Source organism: Pristiophorus japonicus, unplaced genomic scaffold, assembly GCF_044704955.1.
Source record: "Pristiophorus japonicus isolate sPriJap1 unplaced genomic scaffold, sPriJap1.hap1 HAP1_SCAFFOLD_399, whole genome shotgun sequence".
NCBI classification, from domain to species: domain Eukaryota; kingdom Metazoa; phylum Chordata; class Chondrichthyes; family Pristiophoridae; genus Pristiophorus; species Pristiophorus japonicus.
The window spans coordinates 326,988-352,245 of NW_027253860.1; the positions used below are offsets into that span (position 1 = coordinate 326,988).

Consider the following 25,258-nt stretch of genomic DNA (forward strand, 5'->3'; position numbering starts at 1 on the left):
GAGGAGGTGCTACGCAGACTGGACCGGGTAGGGCTGTGACTGAAAAAGGCGAAGTGCGCCTTCTTAGCTCCAGAAGTAGAATTCCTGGGGAGGAGGGTAGCAGCTGACGGGGATCAGACCTACTGCGTCCAAAACAGAAGCAATCCAGAGAGCACCCAGACCCCGTAACACGACGGAGCTGCGTTCGTTCCTGGGGCTCCTGAACTATTTTGGTAACTTTCTTCTCAAATTGAGCACGCTGCTAGAGCCACTACATGTGCTCCTACGCAAAGGTCGCGATTGGGTCTGGGGGGACAGCCAGGAAAGGGCTTTTGATGGAGCACAACAAATTGCGTGCTCTAACAAACTGTTAACGTTATATGACCCGTGTAAGAAACTTGTTTTAACGTGCGATGCGTCGTCCTATGGAGTCGGGTGTGTGTTGCAGCATGTGAATGCCCAATGGGCAGTTACAGCCAGTAGCTTATGCCTCCAGAAGTCTGTCCCAGGCAGAAAGAGGCTACGGGATGGTAGAAAAGGAAGCGCTCGCATGTGTATATGCAGTAAAAAAAAATGCACCAGTACCTGTTTGGCAGCAAATTTGAGCTGAAGACAGATCACAAACCACCAATGTCCCTTTTGGTCGACAACAAGGCCATAAATGCGAATGCATCGGCCCGCATACAGAGGTGGGCACTCACGTTAGCCACCAATGACTACACAATTCGGCACAGACCGGGCACTGAAAACTGCGCCGATGCACTGAGCAGGCTCTCACTAGCCACCACTGAGGGGACAACTGAGCATGATGCTGAGATGGTCATGGCTGTTGAAGCTTTCGAAAGCGAAGGCTCACCTGTGACAGCCCGTCAGATCAAAGTCTGGACAAATAAAGACCCGCTATTGTCCTTAGTTAAGAAATGTGTCCTGAATGGGGACTGGGCAGCCACGTACAGGACATGCCCTGAGGAATTTAAACCGTTTGATAGGCGCAAGGATGAACTCTCGATTCAGGCTGATTGCCTACTGTGGGGAAACCAAGTAGTCATGCCCCAGAAGGGCAGAGAGGTGTTTATCAGAGAACTTCACAATGAGCACCCAGGCATTGTCATGATGAAGGCAATTGCCAGGTCACACGTTTGGTGGCCAGGAATCGATGCAGACCTGGAACTTTGTGTTCGCAAGTGCAACAGGTGTGCTCAGCTGGGCAATGCACCCAGGGAAGCCCCCCTTAGCCCCTGGTCCTGGCCCGCCAAGCCATGGTCATGCATCCATGTGGACTACGCAGGTCCTTTCATGGGAAAAATGTTTTTGGTTGTCGTAGACGCCTACTTCAAATGGATTGAGTGTGCCATTTTAAATTCAAGCACATCCTCTGCCACGGTAGAAAGTCTACGGGCAATGTTCGCCGCCCATGGTCTACCGGATGTCTTGGTCAGCAACAATGGCCCGTGCTTCACAAGCACTGAATTCCAGGACTTCATGGCAGGCAATGGAATTAACCATGTCAGAACGGCACTGTTCAAGCCGGCCTCAAACAGCCAGGCGGAACGAGCAGTGCAGATAATCAAACAGGGGATGCTCAGAATCCAAGGGGGTTCCCTACAAAGCCGCTTGTCATGCCTCCTGTTGGCCAATAGATCCCGACCACACTCGCTCCACCCGCAGAGCTGCTAATGAAAAGGACGCTCAAAACCAGGTTATCCCTTATACACCCCACCATGAAAGAAATTGTTGAGAGCAGGCGTCAGTTACAATGTGACTACCATGACAGGAATGTGAGGGCGCGATGTATTGATGTCAATGACCCTGTTTTTGTCCTTGATTACGGTGCAGGGCCCAAATGGCTCGCAGGCACTGTGATTGCCCAAGAGGGGATTAGGGTTTTGGTAGTTAAACTTACCAATGGACAAATCTGCCGCAAACACGTGCATCAAACTAAAAGGAGCTTCAGCAACCTCATAGAAGAAGCAGAGGAAGAACATGACGTAGAGTTTACTCCACCACAGGTGACCGAACACCGGAACCAAGTGGAGGAGAGCCCAGTCACTGTGGGCAGTCCGGACAGGCCTGAGGCACCGCAAACAGCAGACACTCAGGCCAGCGCCCAACAACCGGAGCCCCAACTCAGGTGCTCTACAGGGGAGCGTTAACCACCAGAGAGACTTAATCTGTGATCCCAACAAGACTGTGAGGGGGTGGTGATGTCATGTATTCAACTATCATTGTAACCCATGTATAAGCTGACCTAAGTTGTACACCTTGAGAACATTGACCACAAGGGGGTGAACTTACGGGAGACGCTCCTAACCTGGACTTTCAGGTATAAAAGGGGAAGATCCGCCCACCTTCATCACTTGAGGCTTGGTAATAAAGGTAACTGGTCACAGAGTGACCTTCTCTCAAGTATGGGCCTCGTGTGCAATTATACTGTATAGTAAGGACATATCACAGACTGTTCGCAACCTTGGTGTCATATTTGGCCCTGAAATGAGCTTTCGACCACATATCCACAGCATAACTAACACCGCCTATTTCCATCTCCGTAACATCACCCATCTCCACTCTTGCCTCAGCTTATCTGCTGCTGAAGCCCTCATCCATGCCTTTGTTACCTCTAGGCTTGACTATTCCAACGCACTCCTGGCTGGCCTCCCACATTATACTGTACGTAAACGAGAGGTGATCCAAAACTTGACTGCCCGTGTCCTAACTCGCAACAAGTACCCCCCTCACACACACACACTCTCCCTCATATACACACACTCTCTCTCTCACACACACTCTCCCTCTCACACACACACTCTCCCCCTCACACACACACACACTCTCCCCCTCACACACACACACTCTCCCCCTCACACACACACACACTCTCCCCCTCACACACACACACACACTCTCCCCCTCACACACACACACTCTCCCCCTCACACACACACACACACTCTCCCCCTCACACACACACACTCTCCCCCTCACACACACACACTCACTCTCCCCCTCACACACACACACACACACACACACACACTCTCCCCCTCACACACACACACACTCTCCCCCTCTCACACACACACACACACACACACACACACACTCTCCCCCTCACACACACACACACTCTCCCCCTCTCACACACACACACACACACTCTCCCCCTCACACACTCACTCTCCCCCTCACACACACACACACACACTCTCCCCCTCACACACACACACTCTCCCCCTCACACACTCACTCTCCCCCTCACACACACACACACACACACTCTCCCCCTCACACACACACACACACACTCTCCCCCTCACACACACACTCTCCCCCTCACACACACACACACACACACACTCTCCCCCTCACCCCTGTGCTCACTGACCTACATTGGCTTCCGGTTAATCATGGCCCCGATTTCAAAATTCTAATCCTTATTTTCAAATCCCTCCATAGCCTCATCTCTCCCTCTATCTGTCAAACGTCCCGTGGTTGCATGGATATGAAATTGGCTAAGTGACAGGAAAAAGAGCGCATCAGAGAGTCATAGGGGGACACAATGCCCCCCGCACGCACCCCGTTTTTTACCATCGGTATGTCACGTGTCACCACAACTGTCCCCTTCAACTTCAGTCCACAGGGGCACCAGGGAGGGTCTCGACCGGGCCAGCGGCCCCCATGCTGCCTGTTGGTGGCCCGGCCGAACCCGCGGTATAACTGTCGGGCTGACCTGGCAGTCGGCCGACAAGAAAAACATGGCGGCAGCGGCAGTGGGTCCTCCCCTTTAAGGGAAGCTGCACGGCCGCTGCAAAAGGCCACAGCCTCACCGGGCCACCGGGAAAAGGTTGTTTTGGCACCGCCGAGTGGGCCGAAGATTTTCCCAGGGGAATGTCGCTATCGGGGGGTTGGATCGGCAGTGTGCACGGTGATGATGTGTTTAACACCGATCGGCAGCAGAGGGGTGGTAAGGGTGGGATCGGGGCACCGCCGGGAAAACTCGGGAGAGCAATTGGGCTAGCAGCAGCCATTCCAGCAAAAGTCCCCGGCCACTCCACTCCGCAGTGGGGCCGCTGATTTACGGTGGTAACAGGCCTTCAGGAGAGGGGCGAATTTCAGCCCCATAGAATCATCAAAATTTACAGCACAGAAGGAGGCCATTCGGCCCATCGTGTTGGCGATGGCCGACAAAGAGCTATCAGCCTAATCCCACTTTCCAGCTCTAGGTCCGTAGCCCTGTAGGTTACAGCACTTCAAGTGTACATCCAAGTACTTTTTAAATGTGGTGAGGGTTTCTGCATCGCCCGCCCTTTCAGGCAGTGAGTTCCAGACCTGTTATGTATGCAATAAAGGTTCAAGCTGAGTATTGTTTTACTAAGCAAGGTCCAACCTTGGCTCTGCTTTATTTAGGCCCAAAGTGCCTGACTCGCAAAATGGCTGGCCTTTTATACCTGAGCAGCACCATGAGCGTGCTGCTCAGTGTCCTCCAATAGTGACAATAGAATGTACATACATGACAATACCCACCTCTGAGATCTTATCACAGACTTTCACAGGTTGAGACGGTCCGATGCTTTGTGCTTCCAGGTTGACCGTCTCAGTTCAATTCCAGCCTTGGGTGAGTGTGCGGGGTCTGTTGTGGCTGATGGCTGGATGACTGACTTGTTGGGGGTGGCAGTGGCCATGTCAGGAATTGCAAGTCCATTTTTATTGAACATGTCTGTGATGGAAATTCCAGGTTCACTGATGCCCCTTGAACCCACTGAAGACTGCTGGTAGGTTGGTTGGTCGTCGATGGTTTCTTCGTCCGACTGCTCTGGCTCATCTGTGTGCCTCAGCTTTGTCTGATCCATGTGGTTCCTGCAAGTTTGCCCATTCTTGAGCTTAATAACAAATACTCTGTTGCCCTCCTTGGCCATGAGCGTGCCAGCGATCCATTTGGGACCTTGACCATAGTTCAACACATATACAGGATCATTAACAGAAATCTCGCGTGACACAGTTGCGCGATCGTGGTAACCTTGTTGACTTTGTCTTCTGTATTCAACATGATTATTTAAATCCAGGTGTACCAGAGATAGCTTGGTCTTAAGACCTCTTTTCATCATGAGTTCAGCAGGCGAGACCCCTGTGAGTGTGTGGGGTCTTGTCCTGTAACCAGCAGTATGCAGGACAAGCGGGTCTGCAGTGACCCTTAGGTTACTCTCCTCATGCTTTGCTTGATAATTTGTACTCCATGTTCAGCTTGCCCGTTGGACACAAGCTTGAACGGTGCTGACTTTACATGTTTTATGCTGTTAAGTTTCACAAACTCCTGAAACTCATGACTGGTGAAACACGACCCATTGTTGCTCACCACTATGTCAGGCAGACCACGTGTCGCGAACATGACATTGAGATCCTCTATGGTTTCCGTGGACGTGCTGGATGACATGATTATGCATTCTATCCACTTCGAATAAGTGTCCAACACCACTAAAAACATCTTGCCCAAAGGGACCTACAAGATCTACATGGATCCTGGACCAAGGTTTGGATGGCCATGACCACAGACTCAGCGGCGATTCCGCTGGTGCTTTGCTGAGCAGCATGCAGATGTTGCACTGATGCATGCATGCTTCCAGCTCAGAATCAATTCCTGGCCACTATACGTGGGACCTGGCGATGGCCTTCATCATCACTATACCAGGATGTGTGCTGTGTAACTCACGCACGAACTTCTCTCTCCCTTTTTTGGGCATTACAACACGATTGCCTCACAATATGTAATCTGCTTGAATAGACAGTTCGTCCTTGCGATGAATGTATGGTTTGGCCTCCTCGCACATTTGCTTAGGTATGGCAGACCAATCCCCTTTGAGGATGCAACCCTTTACCACCAATAAAATTGGGAAATGGCTGTTCCAGGTCTTAACTTGTTGAGCCGTGACAGGGGTTCCTTCACTCTCAAAAGCATCCATGATTAACATTAGATCCGCCGGTTGTGGCGTTTCCACCTCCGGTGTGGGCAACGGCAACCGGCTCAAAGCATCGGCACAATTCTCTGTGCCAGGTCTGGGGTGAATGATATAATCATAGGCAGATAATGTCAGCGCCCACCTTTGGATGCAGGATGAAGCATTGGTATTGATATCTTTGCTCTCGGAAAACAACGAAATGGGCGGCTTGTGATCGATCTCTAATTCGAACCTCAGACCAAACAGGTATTGATGCATCTTTTTAACACTGTACAACACGCTAAAGCTTCTTTTTCCACCATGCCGTAGGCTCTTTTTGCTTTGGACAAACTTTTGGATGCATATGCGACAGGTTGAAGTATCCCCGACTCATTGGCTTGTTGGAGTACGCAACCAATTCCATATGACGATGCGTCACAGGCCAAAACTAAATGCTTACATGGGTCATAATGTACCAGCAGCTTGTTTGAGCAAAGCAGATTGGTGGCTTTCTCACAAGCTCTGTCTTGCGATGTGCCCCACACCCAGTTGTTGCCTTTTCTCAATAGCATGTGCAGTGGTTCTAGTACTGTGCTCAATTTAGGTGGGAAGTTACCAAAGTAGTTGAGTAGGCCCAGGAACAAATGCAGCTCCATCACATTCTGCGACTTGGGTACATTCTTGATGGCCTTGGTTTTCACGTCAGTAGGTCTGATGCCATCAACAGCGATTTTCCTCCCGAGGAATTCGACCTCCAGTGTCATGAAGACGCACTTCGAGCATTTCAGTCTGAGTACCACTCTATCCAAATGCAATAGAACCTCTTCCAGGTTGTTCAGATGTTCCTTGGAGTCACGACTGGTGATCAGGATGTCATCTTGGAACACGACGGTTCTGGGAACGGACTTCAGTAGACTTTCCATATTCCTCTAGAATGTTGCTGCAGCCGAGTGAATTCCAAACGGGCACCTGTGGTAAATAAACAGTCCTTTGTGCGTGTTAATGCACCTAAGTCTCTTCGGTGTCTCAACCAACTCCTGCATCATACCGGCCGACGTCAAGTCCAGTTTTGTGAACAACTTCCCTCCAGCTAGCATCGCAAACAAGTCATCAGCCTTTGGTAACGGGTACTGATCTTGTTTCAAAACCCTGTTGATCGCAGCCTTGTAGTCTCCACAGATTCTGACTGTGACATCACTTTTCAGCACAGGAACAATGGGGCTGGCCCATTCATTAAATTTGACCGGTGATATGATCCCTTCACGCCGGAGTCTGTCCAGTTCAATTTCGACCTTCTCCCTCATCAGATACGGCACTGCCCGAGCTTTATGATGGACAGGTATTGCATCTGAGTCCAGGTGGATCTGCACCTTGGCTCCTGTGAAGTTGCCGATACCCGGTTCAAACAGTGAGGGGAACTAGCTCAATACTTGATCACATGTATCTTCCTCCGATGACAACGCCTTTATGTCGTTCCAGTCGCATCTGATTTTCTCCAACCAGCTCCTGCCGAGCAGCGTTGGGCCATTGCCTGGAACAATCCACAGCGGTATCTCGTGAAGCGCACCATTATATGACACATTAATTTGTGCACTGCCAATCACCTTTATCAGTTCTTTGTACGTGTGCAGCTTGGTGTTAACAGGGCTCAGCTTGGGCCTCACAGTCTTAGTATCTCACAGCTTATTACATGCCCTCTCGTTCATGATCGTTTGACTCGCCCCCGTGTCCAGTTCCATCGATACCGGTATCCCATTAAACTTCACATTAATCAACATTGGTTTACTCTTGGTTATGAAAGAGTACAGTCCATACACTTCCTCCTCTGGCATCTCGGGTTGTGTATCCGGATCAGCGCTAGTCTGACTCTCATCCTCCACATGGTGTGTCGCAGCTCACTTGCTCATCTGCGGACACTTGCGCTGGAGATGCCCCACTCTCAGACAGCCTTTGCAACTATATTGCTTAAATCGGCACTGCTGGTGCCGATGATTTCCCCCACAACGCTAACACGGAGAAGTCGGATAAATTCCCGCTGGCGGACTTAGGGCAGCCACAGGTTTCGTGAACGCAGCCAGATAGGCCCTGCCATGTGCCGCTCTGCCGAACACCGAATCAATCGTATTTACAGTACTTGAGGAGGTTTCGTTCTTCACCGCTATTTGCTTCAGACTCCTGTCCATCATCGACTGCGTCGGCGGCACTCGGGAGCAGCGTCGGAGGTGCGTGGAGAGGCCTATAAAAGGCACAGCAGGGAGTCCGGGGCCCAGCGTCGAGGAGGTGCGTGGAGAGGCCTATAAAAGGCACAGCAGGGAGTCCGGGGCCCAGCGTCGGAGGTGCGTGGAGAGGCCTATAAAAGGCACAGCAGGGAGTCCGGGGCCCAGCGTCGAGGAGGTGCGTGGAGAGGCCTATAAAAGGCACAGCAGGGAGTCCGGGGCCCAGCGTCGAGGAGGTGCGTGGAGAGGCCTATAAAAGGCACAGCAGGGAGTCCGGGGCCAGCGTCGAGGAGGTGCGTGGAGAGGCCTATAAAAGGCACAGCAGGGAGTCCGGGGCCCAGCGTCGAGGAGGTGCGTGGAGAGGCCTATAAAAGGCACAGCAGGGAGTCCGGGGCCCAGCGTCGAGGAGGTGCGTGGAGAGGCCTATAAAAGGCACAGCAGGGAGTCCGGGGCCCAGCGTCGAGGAGGTGTGTGGTGAGGCCTATAAAAGGCACAGCAGGGAGTCCGGGGCCCAGCGTCGAGGAGGTGCGTGGAGAGGCCTATAAAAGGCACAGCAGGGGGTCCGGGGCCCAGCGTCGAGGAGGTGCGTGGAGAGGCCTATGAAAGGCACAGCAGGGAGTCCGGGGCCCAGCGTCGAGGAGGTGCGTGGAGAGGCCTATAAAAGGCACAGCAGGGAGTCCGGGGCCCAGCGTCGAGGAGGTGCGTGGAGAGGCCTATAAAAGGCACAGCAGGGAGTCCGGGGCCCAGCGTCGAGGAGGTGCGTGGAGAGGCCTATAAAAGGCATGACTTGTGCAGCTACAGGGAGAAGGCAAAAAAGAAGTAGAAAGAAATCAAAAGGTGACGTCACAGCCAAGAGGGTAAGTGAATGGCTGGTGATTGGTGAGTAGTTTTTCTTTTTTCTCTTCTATATCAGTGAGTAACTTTTAACATTGTTGTTGCCAATTTAAGTGTATCTAAGGGTTAAGTCATGGCAGGAGAGCTCGGTCGGGTGTTATGCTCCTCCTGTACCATGTGGGAACTCAGGGACGACACCAGTGTCCCTGACGACTATATTTGCAGGAAGTGTGTCCACCTCAAGCTCCTGACGGTCCGCGTTGCGGAGTTGGAGCTGAGGGTGGATTCACTCTGGAGCATCCACGATGCTGAGAATGACATGAGTATCACGTGTAGCGAGTTGGTCTTACCGCAGGGAAAGGGTCCACAGCCAGATAGGGAATGGAAGACCAACAGGAAGAGCAGTGCAAGGAAGGTAGTGCAGGAGTCCCCTGTGGTCATCCCCCTGCAAAACAGATACACTGCTTTGGGTACTGTTGAGGGGGATGACTCATCAGGGGAGGGCAGCAGCAGCCAAGTTCATGGCACCATGGCTGGCTCTGCTGCACAGGAGGGCAGGAAAAAGAGTGGGAGAGCGATAGTGATAGGGGATTCAATGGTGAGGGGAATAGATAGGCGTTTCTGCAGCCGCAACCGAGACTCCAGGATGGTATGTTGCCTCCCTGGTGCAAGGGTCAAGGATGTCTCGGAGCGGGTGCAGGACATTCTAAAAAGGGAGGGAGAACAGCCAGTTGTCGTGGTGCACATTGGTACCAACGACATAGGTAAAAAAAGGGATGAGGTCCTACGAAACGAATTTAAGGAGCTAGGAGCTAAATTAAAAAGTAGGACCTCAAAAGTAGTAATCTCGGGATTGCTACCAGTGCCACGTGATAGTCAGAGTAGGAATCGCAGGATAGCGCAGATGAATACGTGGCCTGAGCAGTGGTGCAACAGGGAGGGATTCAAATTCCTGGGGCATTGGAACCGGTTCTGGGGGAGGTGGGACCAGTACAAATCGGACGGTCTGCACCTGGGCAGGACCGGAACCAATGTCCTAGGGGGAGTGTTTGCTCGTGCTGTTGGGGAGGATTTAAACTGATATGGCAGGGGGATGGGAACCAATGCAGGGAGACAGAGGGAAACAAAAAGGAGGCAAAAGCAAAAGACAGAAAGGAGATGAGGAAAAGTGGAGGGCAGAGAAACCCAAGGCAAAGAACAAAAAGGGCCACTGTACAGCAAAATTCTAAAAGGACAAAGGGTGTTAAAAGAACAAGCCTGAAGGCTTTGTGTCTTAATGCAAGGAGTATCCGCAATAAAGTGGATGAATTAACTGTGCAAATAGATGTTAACAAATATGATGTGATTGGGATTACGGAGACGTGGCTCCAGGATGATCAGGGCTGGGAACTCAACATCCAGGGGTATTCAACATTCAGGAAAGATAGAATAAAAGGAAAAGGAGGTGGGGTAGCATTGCTGGTTAAGGAGCAAATTAAGGCAATAGTTCGGAAGGACATTAGCTTGGATGATGTGGAATCTATATGGGTAGAGCTGCAGAATACCAAAGGACAAAAAACGTTAGTGGGAGTTGTGTACAGACCTCCAAACAGTAGTAGTAATGTTCGGGAGGGCATTAAACATGAAATTAGGGGTGCGTGCAATAAAGGTGCAGCAGTTATAATGGGTGACATAAATATGCACATAGATTGGGTTAACCAAACTGGAAGCAATACGGTAGAGGAGGATTTCCTGGAGTGCATAAGGGATGGTTTCTTAGACCAATATGTCAAGGAACCAACTAGGGGGGAGGCCATCTTAGACTGGGTGTTGTGTAATAAGAGAGGATTAATTAGCAATCTCGTTGTGCGAGGCCCCTTGGGGAAGAGTGACCATAATATGGTGGAATTCTGCATTGGGATGGAGAATGAAACAGTTAATTCAGAGACCATGGTCCAGAACTTAAAGAAGGGTAACTTTGAAGGTATGAGGCGTGAATTGGCTAGGATAGATTGGCGAATGATACTGAAGGGGTTGACTGTGGATGGGCACTGGCAGACATTTAGAGACCGCATGGATGAACTACAACAATTGTACATTCCTGTCTGTCGTAAAAATAAAAAAAGGAAGGTGGCTCAACCGTGGCTATGAAGGGAAATCAGGGATAGCATTAAAGCCAAGGAAGTGGCATACAAATTGGCCAAAAATAGCAGCGAACCCGGGGACTGGGAGAGATTCCCGGGATGACGGGACTGACCTATCAAGAAAGACTGGATCAACTGGGCTTGTATTCACTGGAGTTCAGAAGAATGAGAGGGGACCTCATAGAAACATTTAAAATTCTGATGGGTTCAGACAGGTTAGATGCAGGAAGAATGTTCCCAATGTTGGGGAAGTCCAGAACCAGGGGACACAGTCTAAGGATAAGGGGTAAGCCATTTAGGACCGAGATGAGGAGAAACTTCTTCACCCAGAGAGTGGTGAACCTGTGGAATTATCTACCACAGAAAGTTGTTGAGGCCAATTCACTAAATATATTCAAAAAGGAGTTAGATGAGGTCCTTACTACTAGGGGGATCAAGGGGTATGGCGAGAAAGCAGGAATGGGGTACTGAAGTTGCATGTTCAGCCATGAACTCATTGAATGGCGGTGCAGGCTAGAAGGGCCGAATGGCCTACTCCTGCACCTATTTTCTATGTTTCTATGTTTCTATGTTTCTATGTTTCTAACTCAGCAGAGGAGGACAAAGGGTTTGATTAGGGCAGGGAAAATGGAGTACGAGAAGAAGCTTGCAGGGAACATTAAGACGGATTGCAAAAGTTTCTATAGATATGTAAAGAGAAAAAGGTTAGTAAAGACAAATGTAGGTCCCCTGCAGTCAGAATCAGGGGAAGTCATAACGGGGAACAAAGAAATGGCGGACCAATTGAACAAGTACTTTGGTTCGGTATTCACTGAGGAGGACACAAACAACCTTCCGGATATAAAAGGGGTCGGAGGGTCTAGTAAGGAGGAGGAACTGAGGGAAATCCTTATTAGTCGGGAAATTGTGTTGGGGAAATTGATGGGATTGAAGGCCGATAAATCCCCAGGGCCTGATGGACTGCATCCCAGAGTACTTAAGGAGGTGGCCTTGCAAATAGTGGATGCATTGACAGTCATTTTCCAACATTCCATTGACTCTGGATCAGTTCCTATGGAGTGGAGGGTAGCCAATGTAACCCCACTTTTTAAAAAAGGAGGGAGAGAGAAAACGGAATTACAGACCGGTCAGCCTGACATCGGTAGTGGGTAAAATGATGGAATCAATTATTAAGGATGTCATAGAAGTGCATTTGGAAAGAGGTAATATGATAGGTCCAAGTCAGCATGGATTTGTGAAAGGGAAATCATGCTTGACAAATCTTCTGGAATTTTTTGAGGATGTTTCCAGTAGAGTGGACAAGGGAGAACCAGTTGATGTGGTATATTTGGACTTTCAGAAGGCTTTCGACAAGGTCCCACACAAGAGATTAATGTGCAAAGTTAAAGCACATGGGATTGGGGGTAGTGTGCTGACATGGATTGAGAACTGGTTGTCAGACAGGAAGCAAAGAGTAGGAGTAAATGGGGACTTTTCAGAATGGCAGGCAGTGACTAGTGGGGTACCGCAAGGTTCTGTGCTGGGGCCCCAGCTGTTTACACTGTACATTAATGATTTAGACGAGGGGATTAAATGTAGTATCTCCAAATTTGCGGATGACACTAAGTTGGGTGGCAGTGTGAGCTGCAAGGAGGATTCTATGAGGCTGCAGAGCGACTTGGATAGGTTAGGTGAGTGGGCAAATGCATGGCAGATGAAGTATAATGTGGATAAATGTGAGGTTATCCACTTTGGTGGTAAAAACAGAGAGACAGACTATTATCTGAATGGTGACTAATTAGGAAAAGTGCAAAGACACCTGGGTGTCATGGTACATCAGTCATTGAAGGTTGGCATGCAGGTACAGCAGGCGGTTAAGAAAGCAAATGGCATGTTGGCCTTCATAGCGAGGGGATTTGAGTACAAGGGCAGGGAGGTGTTGCTACAATTGTACAGGGCCTTGGTGAGGCCACACCTGGAGTATTGTGTACAGTTTTGGTCTCCTAACCTGAGGAAGGACATTCTTGCTATTGAGGGAGTGCAGCGAAGGTTCACCAGACTGATTCCCGGGATGGCGGGACTGACCTATCAAGAAAGACTGGATCAACTGGGCTTGTATTCACTGGAGTTCAGAAGAATGAGAGGGGACCTCATAGAAACGTTTAAAATTCTGACGGGGTTAGACAGGTTAGATGCAGGAAGAATGTTCCCAATGTTGGGGAAGTCCAGAACCAGGGGACACAGTCTAAGGATAAGGGGGAAGCCATTTAGGACCGAGATGAGGAGGAATTTCTTCACCCAGAGAGTGGTGAACCTGTGGAATTCTCTACCACAGAAAGTTGTTGAGGCCAATTCACTAAATATATTCAAAAAGGAGTTAGATGAAGTCCTTACTACTAGGGGAATCAAGGGGTATGGTGAGAAAGCAGGAATGGGGTACTGAAGTTGCATGTTCAGCCATGAACTCATTGAATGGCGGTGCAGGCTAGAAGGGCCGAATGGCCTACTCCTGCACCTATTTTCTATGTTTCTATGATACATGATTGAGCGATCTGGATGGCCCTTTTTAAATCCAACTCCTCCACCGCCAGAAGTTTGTGCAGGATCACCTCGTGGTTGATACTGAGAACAAAGAAGTCCCGCAGCATGTCTGCCAACACCGTCCTGAACTTACACAGTCCCGCTAGACGTCTCAGGTCAGCAACGAATTCCGCCGTGCTCTGGCCCTCCGATCGAACGTGTGTATAAAACCTGTATCTCGAGATGATGATGCTGTCGTCTGGCTTGAGGTGCTCCCGTACCAATGTACGCAACTCCTCGTACGTTTTCTCTGTTGGATCACTAGGCATGAGTAGATTCTTTATCAGACCACAGATCTTCTAGGTGCCGATCTGCATCGTTGACCCACTTCATTTTGTTGGCCATGAAGTACTGGTTCAAATGGCTCACAAAGTCTGCCCAATCTTCTCCCTCCACGACTCGCTCTAAAAATCCAATCGTGTTCATTTTGCAAACAAAGGTTCTTGTATTCTCGTCGCCAAATGTAATGTATGGAATAAAGGTTCAAGCTGAGTACTGTTTAACTAAGCAAGGTACAACCTTGGCTCTGTCTTATTTAGGCTCAAAGTGCCTGACTCTCAAAATGGCTGGCCTTTTATACCTGAGCAGCACCATGAGCGTGCTGCTCAGTGGTCTCCAACAATGACGCCATCTGGTGGCTACAAACAGAATGACTTGGACGTGGGTGCACAGGGCACAATTTCAAAATGTACAGATGACACAATATCTGGAAGTACAGTGAACAGTGAGGAGGATAGTGACAGACCAGGAAGACATACACAGGCTGGTGAAATGGGCGGACAGGTCGCTGATTAAATTTAACACAGAAAAGTGTGAAGTGATACATTTTGATCGGAAGAATGAGGAGAGGAAATATAAACTAAAGGGTACAATCCTGAAGTGGGTGCATGAACAGAGAGACCTGGGGGTACATGAGCACAAATCGTTGAAGGTGGCAGGATGAGAAAGTGGTTAAAAAAGTATTTGGCATCCTGGGCTTCATAAATAGAGGCATAGAGTACAAAAGCAGGGAAGTTATTATGAACCTTTATAAAACACTGGTTCGGCCTCAACTGGAGTATTGTGTCCAATTCTGGGCACCGCACTTTAGGAAGGATGTGAAGGCCTTAGAGAGGGTGCAGAAAATATTTACAAGAATGGTTCCAGGGATGAGGGACTTCAGTTACATGGACAGACTGGAGAAACTGGGGTTGTTCTCCTTGGAGCAGAGAAGATTGAGAGGAGATCTGAGAGAGGTGATCAAAATCATGAGGGGTCCAGACAGAGTAGATAGAGAGAAACTGTTCCCATTGGTGGAAGGGTCGGGAACCAGAGGTCACAGATTTAAGGTGATTGTCAGAAGAACCAATGAGGTAAAACCTTTTGACGCAGCGAGTGGTTATGATCTGGAATGCAGTGCCTGAAAGCTTGGTGGAGGCAGATTCAATCGTAGCTTTCAGAAGGGAATAGGTCAGTACCCGAAGGGAACAGGTTTACAGAGCTACGGGGAGAGGGCGGGAGAGAGGGACTCACTGAAGTGCTCTTACAGAGAGCCAGTACGGGCTCGACGGGCCGAATGGCCTCCCTCTGTGCTGTAACCATTCTAGGATTCTATTCTATGGTTCTAATTAAATAAATCTGGAATAAAAATCTAGTATCAGTTATGGTGACCATGAAACTACCAGATTCTGGTTCCCCAATGTCCTTTGGGGAATGAAATCTGGCCGATATGTGACTCCAGACCACAGCAATGTGGTTGAGTTCTAACTGCCCTCTGACATGACCGAGCAAGACACACAGTTGTAACAAACTGCGACCAAGAAATATACTCACTGTGGGAGTAGCATCACCTCACGGGCTGCACCTTCCCAAGGGCAATAAATGCTCTTTGTGAACGATTAAAAAATCATCGGCCATCTCTGGCCACCTGCTGCAGACACTCTCACCCTGACTTTATCACTTTAAGACTCGACTATTGCAGTGCTTTCCTGGTTGGCCTCACATACTCCGCCGAACATAAACTTTAGCTCATCCATAACTCTGCTTGCCTATCCTACACTGCAGCACTTCCCACACACACACACTCCCCACACACATACACCCCATACACATACATACACTCCCCACACACACACACTCCCCACGCGCGTGCACACTCCCCAAACATACATTCCCCCCCAGGCACACACTCACACTCCCCGCACACACACACACACTCCCCGCACACACACACACTCCCCGCACACACACACACTCCCCGCACACACACACACTCACACCATACACACACACACACTCCCCACACGCGTGCACACTCCCCAAACATACACTCCCCCCCCGACACACACACACACACCCACACACACAGTGTCGCTCCCCACACACACTGCGTCGCTCCCCAAGTGTACTACATCATGAGTCCGGTTTGTGTGGTATAAATGCAGCATTAAATGTTTACATATGAAGTAGCTTGACCCTGTGTCCGTTGCTTCACCTGGGAGCAGTGAGCTGCAACACATCTACACAGCACCAACTCCAAGGTTAACGTTCCAATGGGGGTAACTGAACTCTGTCTGCTCACCAGTGGGAGTGGGTTTGAAATCGGCCGCGGCTGGAGGGATGGAGATTGTGTCTGTGTGTCCGTCTCCACGTGGCTCTTACAGACCTCAGTACAACACATCCCTCACTGGACACTAAACATCAACATTGCTGAGAGAGGCGGCAAGAATTGAAGTAGAAATTGTTCCAGTGGTGAGCTCTGTTCCAAGTCTGAGGGTGAGGCACATTAGTGATGCCCGACAGAGGGAGCTTTACTCCACAGCTGACTCTCCTATATCTTCACCAGCTTGATGCAGCTATTGAGTGCTTGAAATGGGAAAGTATTCCATTTTTCAGAGATAACAATAAGTAGAAGATTCATCCGATTGATTTTTAGAAACATCACAAAACAATAAACATTATTCGGACTAATCAGCGGAATGAGTAATGAATTGGGTTTCTTACCACTGACTGTTGCATACACCGTGTTAAACTCTCCAGCGGGGGGCCTAGGGAGATGGTGCAGAAACAGAAAGTCAATGATTCATTTACAGCATAAATATCAGTGAATGTTTCTGTACAACAACTTCACACTGGCACTGCTGTGAGCATAAATATCAGTGAATGTTTCTGTACAACTTCACACTGGCACTGCTGTGAGCATAAATATCAGTGAATGTCTCTGTACAACTTCACACTGGCACTGCTGTGAGCAGGAAAGAGCACAGAAGCTTCAAAGAACGTCTCTCTCTTAAAATGAAATTCTGCACAAGTCATGACCGTTTGGTTGATGTTCGATCGACTCCTGATTGAAGTGGGTTATGTTTGTCTCCTATACATAACAACAACAACTTGTATTTATATAGTGCCTTTAACGTAGTGAATGTCCCAAGGTGCTTCACAGGAGTATTATTTGAGATAAAGAATTTGACACTGAGCCACATAAGTAGAAATTGGTGCAGGTGATCAAAAGCTTGTTCAAAGAGTTAGGTTTTAAGGAGCGTCTTGAAGGAGGAAGGAGAGGTAGAGAGGCGGAGAGGTCTAGGCAGGGAGTTCCAGAGCTTGGGGCCCAGGCAACAGAAGGTCAGCGAGCACAGGGGTGATGAGTGAGCAGGACTTGGTGCGAGTTCGGACACGGGCTGCCGAGTTTTGGATCACCTCTAGTTTACGTCGGGTATAATATGGGAGGTCAGCCAGGAGTGCTTTGGAATAGTCAAGTCTAGAGGTAACAAAGGCATGGATGAGGGTTTCAGCAGCGGATGAGCTGAGGCAAGGGCGGAGATGGGTGATGTTACGGAGGTGGAAATAGGCGGTTGTAGTTATGCTGTGGCTATGTGGTCGAAAGCTCATTTAAGGGTCAAAAATGACACCAAGATTGTGAACAGTCTGGTTCAACCTCAGGCAGAAGTTGGAGAGAGGGATGGAGTCAGTGGCTAGGGAACGGAGTTTGTGGCAGGGACCGAAAACAATGAACATAAAAACATAAGAAATAGGAGCAGGAGTAGGCCATACAACCCCTCGAGCCTGCTCCGCCATTTAATATGATCATGGCTGATCCGATCATGGACTCAGGTCCACTTCCCTGTCCGTTCCCCATAACCCCTTATGCCCTTATCAGTTAAGAAACTGTCTATCTCTGTCTTAAATATATTCAATGCCCCAGCTTCCACAGCTCTCTGAGGCAGCGAATTCCACAGATTTAAAACCCTCTGAGGGAAGAAATTCCTCCTCATCTCAGTTTTAAATGGGCGGTCCCTTATACTAAGATTATGCCTCCTAGTTCTCGTCTCCTGTATCAGTGGAAACATCCTCTCTGCATCCACCTTGTCATAGAAAAACATAGAAACATAGAAAATAGGTACAAGAGTAGGCCATTCGGCCCTTCGAGCCTGCACCACCATTCAATGAGTTCATGGCTGAACATGCAACTCCAGCACCCCATTCCTGCTTTCTCGCCATACCCCTTGATCCCCCTAGTAGTAAGGACTACATCTAACTCCTTTTTGAATATATTTAGTGAATTGGCCTCAACAACTTTCTGTGGTAGAGAATTCCACAGGTTCACCACTCTCTGGGTGAAGAAGTTTCTCCTCATCTCGGTCCTAAATGGCTTACCCCTTATCCTTAGACTGTGGCTTACCCCTTATCCTTAGACTATGCCTAAGAAAGGCAGAGAGAAATTTGTACATGATCTACATAGCACTCATCCCGGTATTGTCATGATGAAAGCCATTGCCAGGTCTCATGTATGATGACCTGGAATTGACTCTGATCTGGAATCATGTGTGCATCAGTGCAACACTTGCATGCAGCTAATTAAAGCATCAGCGAAATTGCCGCTGAGTCTGTGGTTGTGGCCATCTAAACCACGGTCCAGGATCCACATTGACTTTGCAGGTCTCTTCCTGGGAAAGATGTTTTTAGTTGTGGTGGATGCATATTCCAAGTGGATATAGTGTATAATCATGTCATCCAGTACATCCACAGCTACCATTGAAACATAGCAACATAGAAAATAGGTGCAGGAGTAGGCCATTCGGCCCCTCGAGCCCGTACTGCCATTCAACGAGTTCATGGCCGAACATGCAACTCCAGCACCCCACTCCCGCTCCCCCGCCACACCCCCCAATCCTCCCAGTAGCGAGGACCACATCTAACTCCTTCCCGAACACATTTAGTAAATTGGCCTCAACAACTTTCCGTGGTAGAGAATTCCACAGGTCCACCACCCCCCGGGCGAAGAAGTTTCCCCCCCATCTCGGCCCCAAATGGCCCACCCCCATCCCTAGACCGTGACCCCCGGTCCCAGACCCCACTAACACCAGGAACATCCCTCCCGCATCCAACCTGTCCAAACCCGCCAGAACCCGAAACATTTCCATGAGATCCCCTCTCACTCCTCCGAACTCCAGCGAATACAAGCCCAGTCGATCCAGCTCCCCCCCCTCACCCAGACACGTCAGTCCCACCATCCCGGGAATCAATCCGGTGAACCCTCGCTGTACCCTCTCAACAGCAAGAGTGTCCCCCCTCAAGTCAGGAGACCAAAACTGCACACAACACTCCAGGCACAGCCTCACCAGGGCCCTGCACAACCGCAGCAACACCTCCCCACCCCTGCACTCAAATCCCCCCGCCATGAAGGCCAACACGCCACCCGCCCTCCCAACCGCCTGCCGTATCTGCATGCCAACCCCCAGTGACCGATGTCCCACGACACCCAGGTCTCGTTGCACCTCCCCTTTTCCTAATCTGTCACCATTCAGATAATAGTCTGTCTCTCTGTTTTTACCACCAAAGTGGATAACCTCACATTTATCCACATTATACTTCATCTGCCATGCATTTGCCCACTTACCTAACCTATCCAAGTTCGCAGCAGCCTACCAAACTGTGCTCCAGCAAATTGTTGGGGATGTTGAGGTGCTGCCCCGGGGGAGTGGCACTGGGTCAGTGGAGCAGGAACCTGCTGTCCTTTCTCAGAATGACAGCTATCCTGATCCCACCACTGCCACTCCGCCATTGCACTTGTCGCTGGCCGTCATCCAGCCAGCCCAGACTGCTGCTGCCCAGCCTGAGGTGGTGGAGTCTACAGCCGAGCCTTCCAGGCCCAGAGCTGGTCGAGGGTGTCCTGCAAGGCCTTCTGTAGTATCTGGCCCTGACACGCAGCAGTCTTCCACCAGCCGTGCCTCAGCGGAGGAACGCTAGACTAGTTAAAGCAAAAAGGGGATAGAAGGAAATGCACAAGGGTGATTAGTAAATATATTATGTTGTTCTGATATAAATTTGGATTGGAATTTTTAATCTTTGCTGTTGTCTCTCATTTCAGTTTTGGGGCTTTGGAATGGAAGGGAAAATGGATGTGGTCATGGGGACGTCCAAAGGAACCGGGAAGTGGGATGGAACTCTGATGAGACGGTCACGGATCTCAGAATCTTATACGTATTGAAACGATCACCTCTCATTCTTCTGAATGCCAATGAGTAGAGGCCCAACCTGTGATGCAGACAGTTTCCATCTGACAGTGCAGAATTAGGTATTAGCAGGCAATAGGCTGGGCCGCTGTGGTAGTTGAGTTAGTGCAGAGGTCTATGTTGGTAAGGGTGTATTGGGCCAGTGTATTTTGTAGATGGGGTCAGGACTAGAAAAGCATTGGTGCATCTTGGAGATGAATGATCCCGGTGACTGCGTGCATCATGTTGTGTCTTTGATCCCGCTTGTCACAATGATGTCAGGAACCAGAGCTCAGAGGATAGCCTTTGTCTTTCAGGAGCCATGATCCCAGTCTGCCTTCTCCTTGAAAGAGTTTAGGCACAGTGGATGGTCTTAAAATGGAGGGATCAGAACATTCACCGTATGATGAGCTGGTCACTGAACTGCACATTGAGGGGGTTAGAAACCCCCGGAGTTCAGGAAGACCGTGGTGTAATGTGTAGGGTCCAAGGTGGGCACGGATACCAACAACAATGTCTTGGACTTTGGCGAATCCTGTGATGTGGAATAATTCCAATGCAGTGCATCACAACAAATAAAACAAAACTGCACTTTAAAAAATACAATCACCAGCCGCAGCTCTCAAATCCCACGTCCATCATCAAAAACGCTGCTGTGGAAAAGCCAGAAGCCCTTTGCGTACCGACCTGCTGAAAGCACTGGCTCACTTTATGTGGGTGAGCAGAGCACAATGGACATTGCTCCTGGGAAAACTGGGGAATGCTGCTAGCCACCATTAGCATTCATTTCCACAGATTACAAGATGTAAAATGGGCTCCTGCACATTTTCTACACGTGCGTTAGAGCGGTCTAACAGGATTCCCCGCACTATTTCCTGGCCCAGGTGCCATTCCGTTATGACCCACTGACTGGGAAGTATGGCACCAGATATTCCCAGAGTTACCAGGGGAAGAGTGACCATAATATGGTGGAATTCTGCATTGGGATGGAGAATGAAACAGTTAATTCAGAGACCATGGTCCAGAACTTAAAGAAGGCTAACTTTGAAGGTATGAGGCGTGAATTGGCTGGGATGGATTGGCGAATGATACTTAAGGGGTTGACTGTGGATGGGCAATGGCAGACATTTAGAGACTTTTGGATGAACTACAACAATTGTACATTCCTGTCTGGCATAAAAATAAAAAAGGGAAGGTGGCTCAACCGTGGCTATCAAGGGAAATCAGGGATAGTATTAAAGCCAAGGAAGTGGCATACAAATTGGCCAGAAATAGCAGTGAACCTGGGGACTGGGAGAAATTTAGAACTCAGCAGAGGAGGACAAAGGGTTTGATTAGGGCAGGGAAAATGGAGTATGAGAAGAAGCTTGCAGGGAACATTAAGACGGATTGCAAAAGTTTCTATAGATATGTAAAGAGAAAAAGGTTAGTAAAGACAAACGTAGGTCCTCTGCAGTCAGAATCAGGGGAAGTCATAACGGGAAACAAAGAAATGGCGGACCAATTGAACAAGTACTTTGGTTCGGTATTCACGAAGGAGGACACGAACAACCTTCCGGTTATAAAAGGGGTCGGGGGGTCTAGTAAGGAGGAGGAACTGAGGGAAATCCTTATTAGCCGGGAAATTGTGTTGGGGAAATTGATGGGATTGAAGGCCGATAAATCCCCAGGGCCTGATGGACTGCATCCCAGAGTACTTAAGGAGGTGGCCTTGGAAATAGTGGATGCGTTGACAGTCATTTTCCAACATTCCATTGACTCTGGATCAGTTCCTATGGAGTGGAGGGTAGCCAATGTAACCCCACTTTTTAAAAAAGGAGGGAGAGAGAAAACAGGGAATTATACACCGGTCAGCCTGACATCGGTAGTGGGTAAAATGATGGAATCAATTATTAAGGATGTCATAGCAGTGCATTTGGAAAGAGGTGACATGATAGGTCCAAGTCAGCATGGATTTGTGAAAGAGAAATCATGCTTGACAAATCTTCTGGAATTTTTTGAGGATGTTTCCAGTAGAGTGGATAAGGGAGAACCAGTTGATGTGGTATATTTGGACTTTCAGAAGGCGTTCGACAAGGTCCCACACAAGAGATTGATGTGCAAAGTTAGAGCACATGGGATTGGGGGTAGTGTACTGACATGGATTGAGAACTGGTTGTCAGACAGGAAGCAAAGAGTAGGAGTAAATGGGTACTTTTCAGAATGGCAGGTAGTGACTAGTGGGGTACCGCAAGGTTCTGTGCTGGGGCCCCAGCTGTTTACACTGTACATTAATGATTTAGATGAGGGGATTAAATGTAGTATCTCCAAATTTGCGGATGACACTAAGTTGGGTGGCAGTGTGAGCTGTGAGGAGGATGCTGTGAGGCTGCAGAGCGACTTGGATAGGTTAGGTGAGTGGGCAAATGCATGGCAGATGAAGTATAATGTGGATAAATGTGAGGTTATCCACTTTGGTGGTAAAAACAGAGAGACAGACTATTATCTGAATGGTGACAGATTAGGAAAAGGGGAGGTGCAAAGAGACCTGGGTGTCATGGTACATCAGTCATTGAAGGTTGGCATGCAGGTGCAGCAGGCGGTTAAGAAAGCAAATGGCATGTTGGCCTTCATAGCAAGGGGATTTGAGTACAGGGGCAGGGAGGTGTTGCTACAGTTGTACAGGGCATTGGTGAGGCCACACCTGGAGTATTGTGTACAGTTTTGGTCTCCTAACCTGAGGAGGGGACCTCATAGAAACATATAAAATTCTTTGTTCCCCGTTATGACTTCCCCTGATTCTGACTGCAGAGGACCTACGTTTGTCTTTACTAACCTTTTTCTCTTTACATATCTATAGAAACTTTTGCAATCCGTCTTAATGTTCCCTGCAAGCTTCTTCTCATACTCCATTTTCCCTGCCCTAATCAAACCCTTTGTCCTCCTCTGCTGAGTTCTAAATTTCTCCCAGTCCCCAGGTTCACTGCTATTTCTGGCCAATTTGTATGCCACTTCCTTGGCTTTAATACTATTGAGGGAGTGCAGCGAAGGTTCACCAGACTGATTCCCGGGATGGCGGGACTGACCTATCAAGAAAGACTGGATCAACTGGGCTTGTATTCACTGGAGTTCAGAAGAATGAGAGAGGACCTCATAGAAACATATAAAATTCTGACGGGGTTAGACAGGTTAGATGCAGGAAGAATGTTCCCAATGTTGGGGAAGTCCAGAACCAGAGGTCACAGTCTAAGGATAAGGGGTAAGCCATTTAGGACCGAGATGCGGAGGAACTTCTTCACCCAGAGAGTGGTGAACCTGTGGAATTCTCTACCACAGAAAGTTGTTGAGGCCAATTCACTAAATATATTCAAAAAGGAGTTAGATGAGGTCCTTACTACTAGGGGGATCAAGGGGTATGGCGAGAAAGCAGGAATGGGGTACTGAAGTTGAATGTTCAGCCATGAACTCATTGAATGGCGGTGCAGGCTAGAAGGGCCGAATGGCCTACTCCTGCACCTATTTTCTATGTTTCTGTGAGGGGGTCTGTGTTACAAGGATAGGCTAGAGCGACTGGGATGGAATTTTCTTCAAACAGGAAGATTGAGGGAGGATTTGATCGAGATGTTCAAAGTGATAAAAGGAGTAGATGAGTTACAGACAGACAGAAGCTTTACATTGGCAGTTATATGGAAGACACAAGGCCGTGAGCACATGGACCCCCGGCTGAGCGCACAGCCTGAAGTAGCGCTCCCACCCTGGAAAATTCCAGCCGTAAAATTTCAAAGGTGCAGAAGGAGGGAAGGGCAGAGAGAGAAAACACAACAACAAGAGCACGGGACAGAGATACAGAAGGACAATAAGAGAAAGGGAGGCAAAGGTTGAGATACAGTCACATGGAGAAAACAGGTGGGACAATGAGAGTGTGTGGCAGCGAGAGAGAGAGAGAGAGAGAGAGAGAGAGCGGGCGATACAGATGGACAGAGAGAGGCAGAAGGAGAAGGAGAGAAACACTGAAAGAGAGGGTGTAAAACACAAAACTCCTTTAATCACCTGAGAAATTGCAGTGTATTTTATAACTGGGTGATTTAATGCTGTTTATGTTTGCATTTATTTATCCGTACAGCAAGAGAAAACCCTCAGTCCCCAGCTAGTCTGCCCCCATTCTTGGGCTGATTCCATCCCCTGCACCAATCAATATCAGACTGAAATGAGACAGGAAATGAAATTGTATTTACCCTTCCGCTTTTAATCTGCTTTGAAAACATGCCCATTTTTTCACGTAGAATACTGCGGCTATGAAGATGCAGAGTAAGGCGGCTAATACCAGGGCACAGACTGCAATGCTGATGATGATATTCAGAGACCACTTTTCAGATAACTCTGTAAAATATCAAAAGGTGACGTATAGTTCAATAGCAGTAAGGTGAATCGAGTAAAGACTCGGATTCCTGTCCTTCAGAAAACCAGGTTTAATATAAGCACAACCGAAACAGGCAACTCTCCCTCGGTATAACATTAAAACCAGGTTTAATATAAGCACAACCGAGACAGGCAACTCCCCCTCGGTATAACATTAAAACCAGGTTTAATATAAGCACAACCGAGACAGGCAGCTCTCCCTCGGTATAACATTAAAACCAGGTTTAATATAAGCACAACCGAGACAGGCAGCTCTCCCTCGGTATAACATTAAAACCAGGTTTAATAATAAGCACAACCGTTAAGTTCCCTCAGTAACCTTTTCCTGCTTTCTCTCCATACCCCTTGATCTCTTTAGCCGTAAAGGCCATATCTAACTCCCTCTTGAATATATCCAATGAACTGGCATCAACAACTCTCTTTGGCACGGAATTCCACAGGTTAACTACTCTCTGAGTGAAGAAGTTTCTCTTCATCTCAGTCCTAAATGGCCTACCCCTTATCCTAAGATTATGTCCCCTGGTTCTGGACTTCCCCAACATCGAGAACATTCTTCCCACATCTAACCTGTCCAGTCCCGTCAGAATCTTATACGTCTCTATGAGATCCCCTCTCATCCTTCTAAACTCCAGTGAATTAAGGCCCAGTTGATCCAGTTTCTCCTCATATGTCAGTCCAGCCATCCCTGGAATCAGTCTGGTGAACCTTCGCTGCACTCCCTCAATAGCAAGAATGTCCTTCCTCAGATT

General features: G+C 48.7%; 1 protein-coding gene across 3 annotated transcripts in view; it reads right to left on the reverse strand.

The window, feature by feature from the left end:
- The window catches only part of LOC139250600 (uncharacterized), a 142,467-nt gene that overhangs the window by 11,810 nt on the left and 105,399 nt on the right, over positions 1-25,258 (reverse strand). For 2 of the 3 annotated variants that reach the window (XM_070872999.1, XM_070872998.1), the window contains exons 5-6: positions 24,326-24,470; positions 16,624-16,667 (exon numbers count right to left, since the gene is read on the reverse strand). In XM_070872999.1, the coding sequence (XP_070729100.1) occupies positions 16,624-16,667; positions 24,326-24,470 (189 nt within the window). The remainder of the gene's footprint in view (positions 1-16,623; positions 16,668-24,325; positions 24,471-25,258) is intronic. The other variant, XM_070873000.1, reaches the window with a different exon arrangement.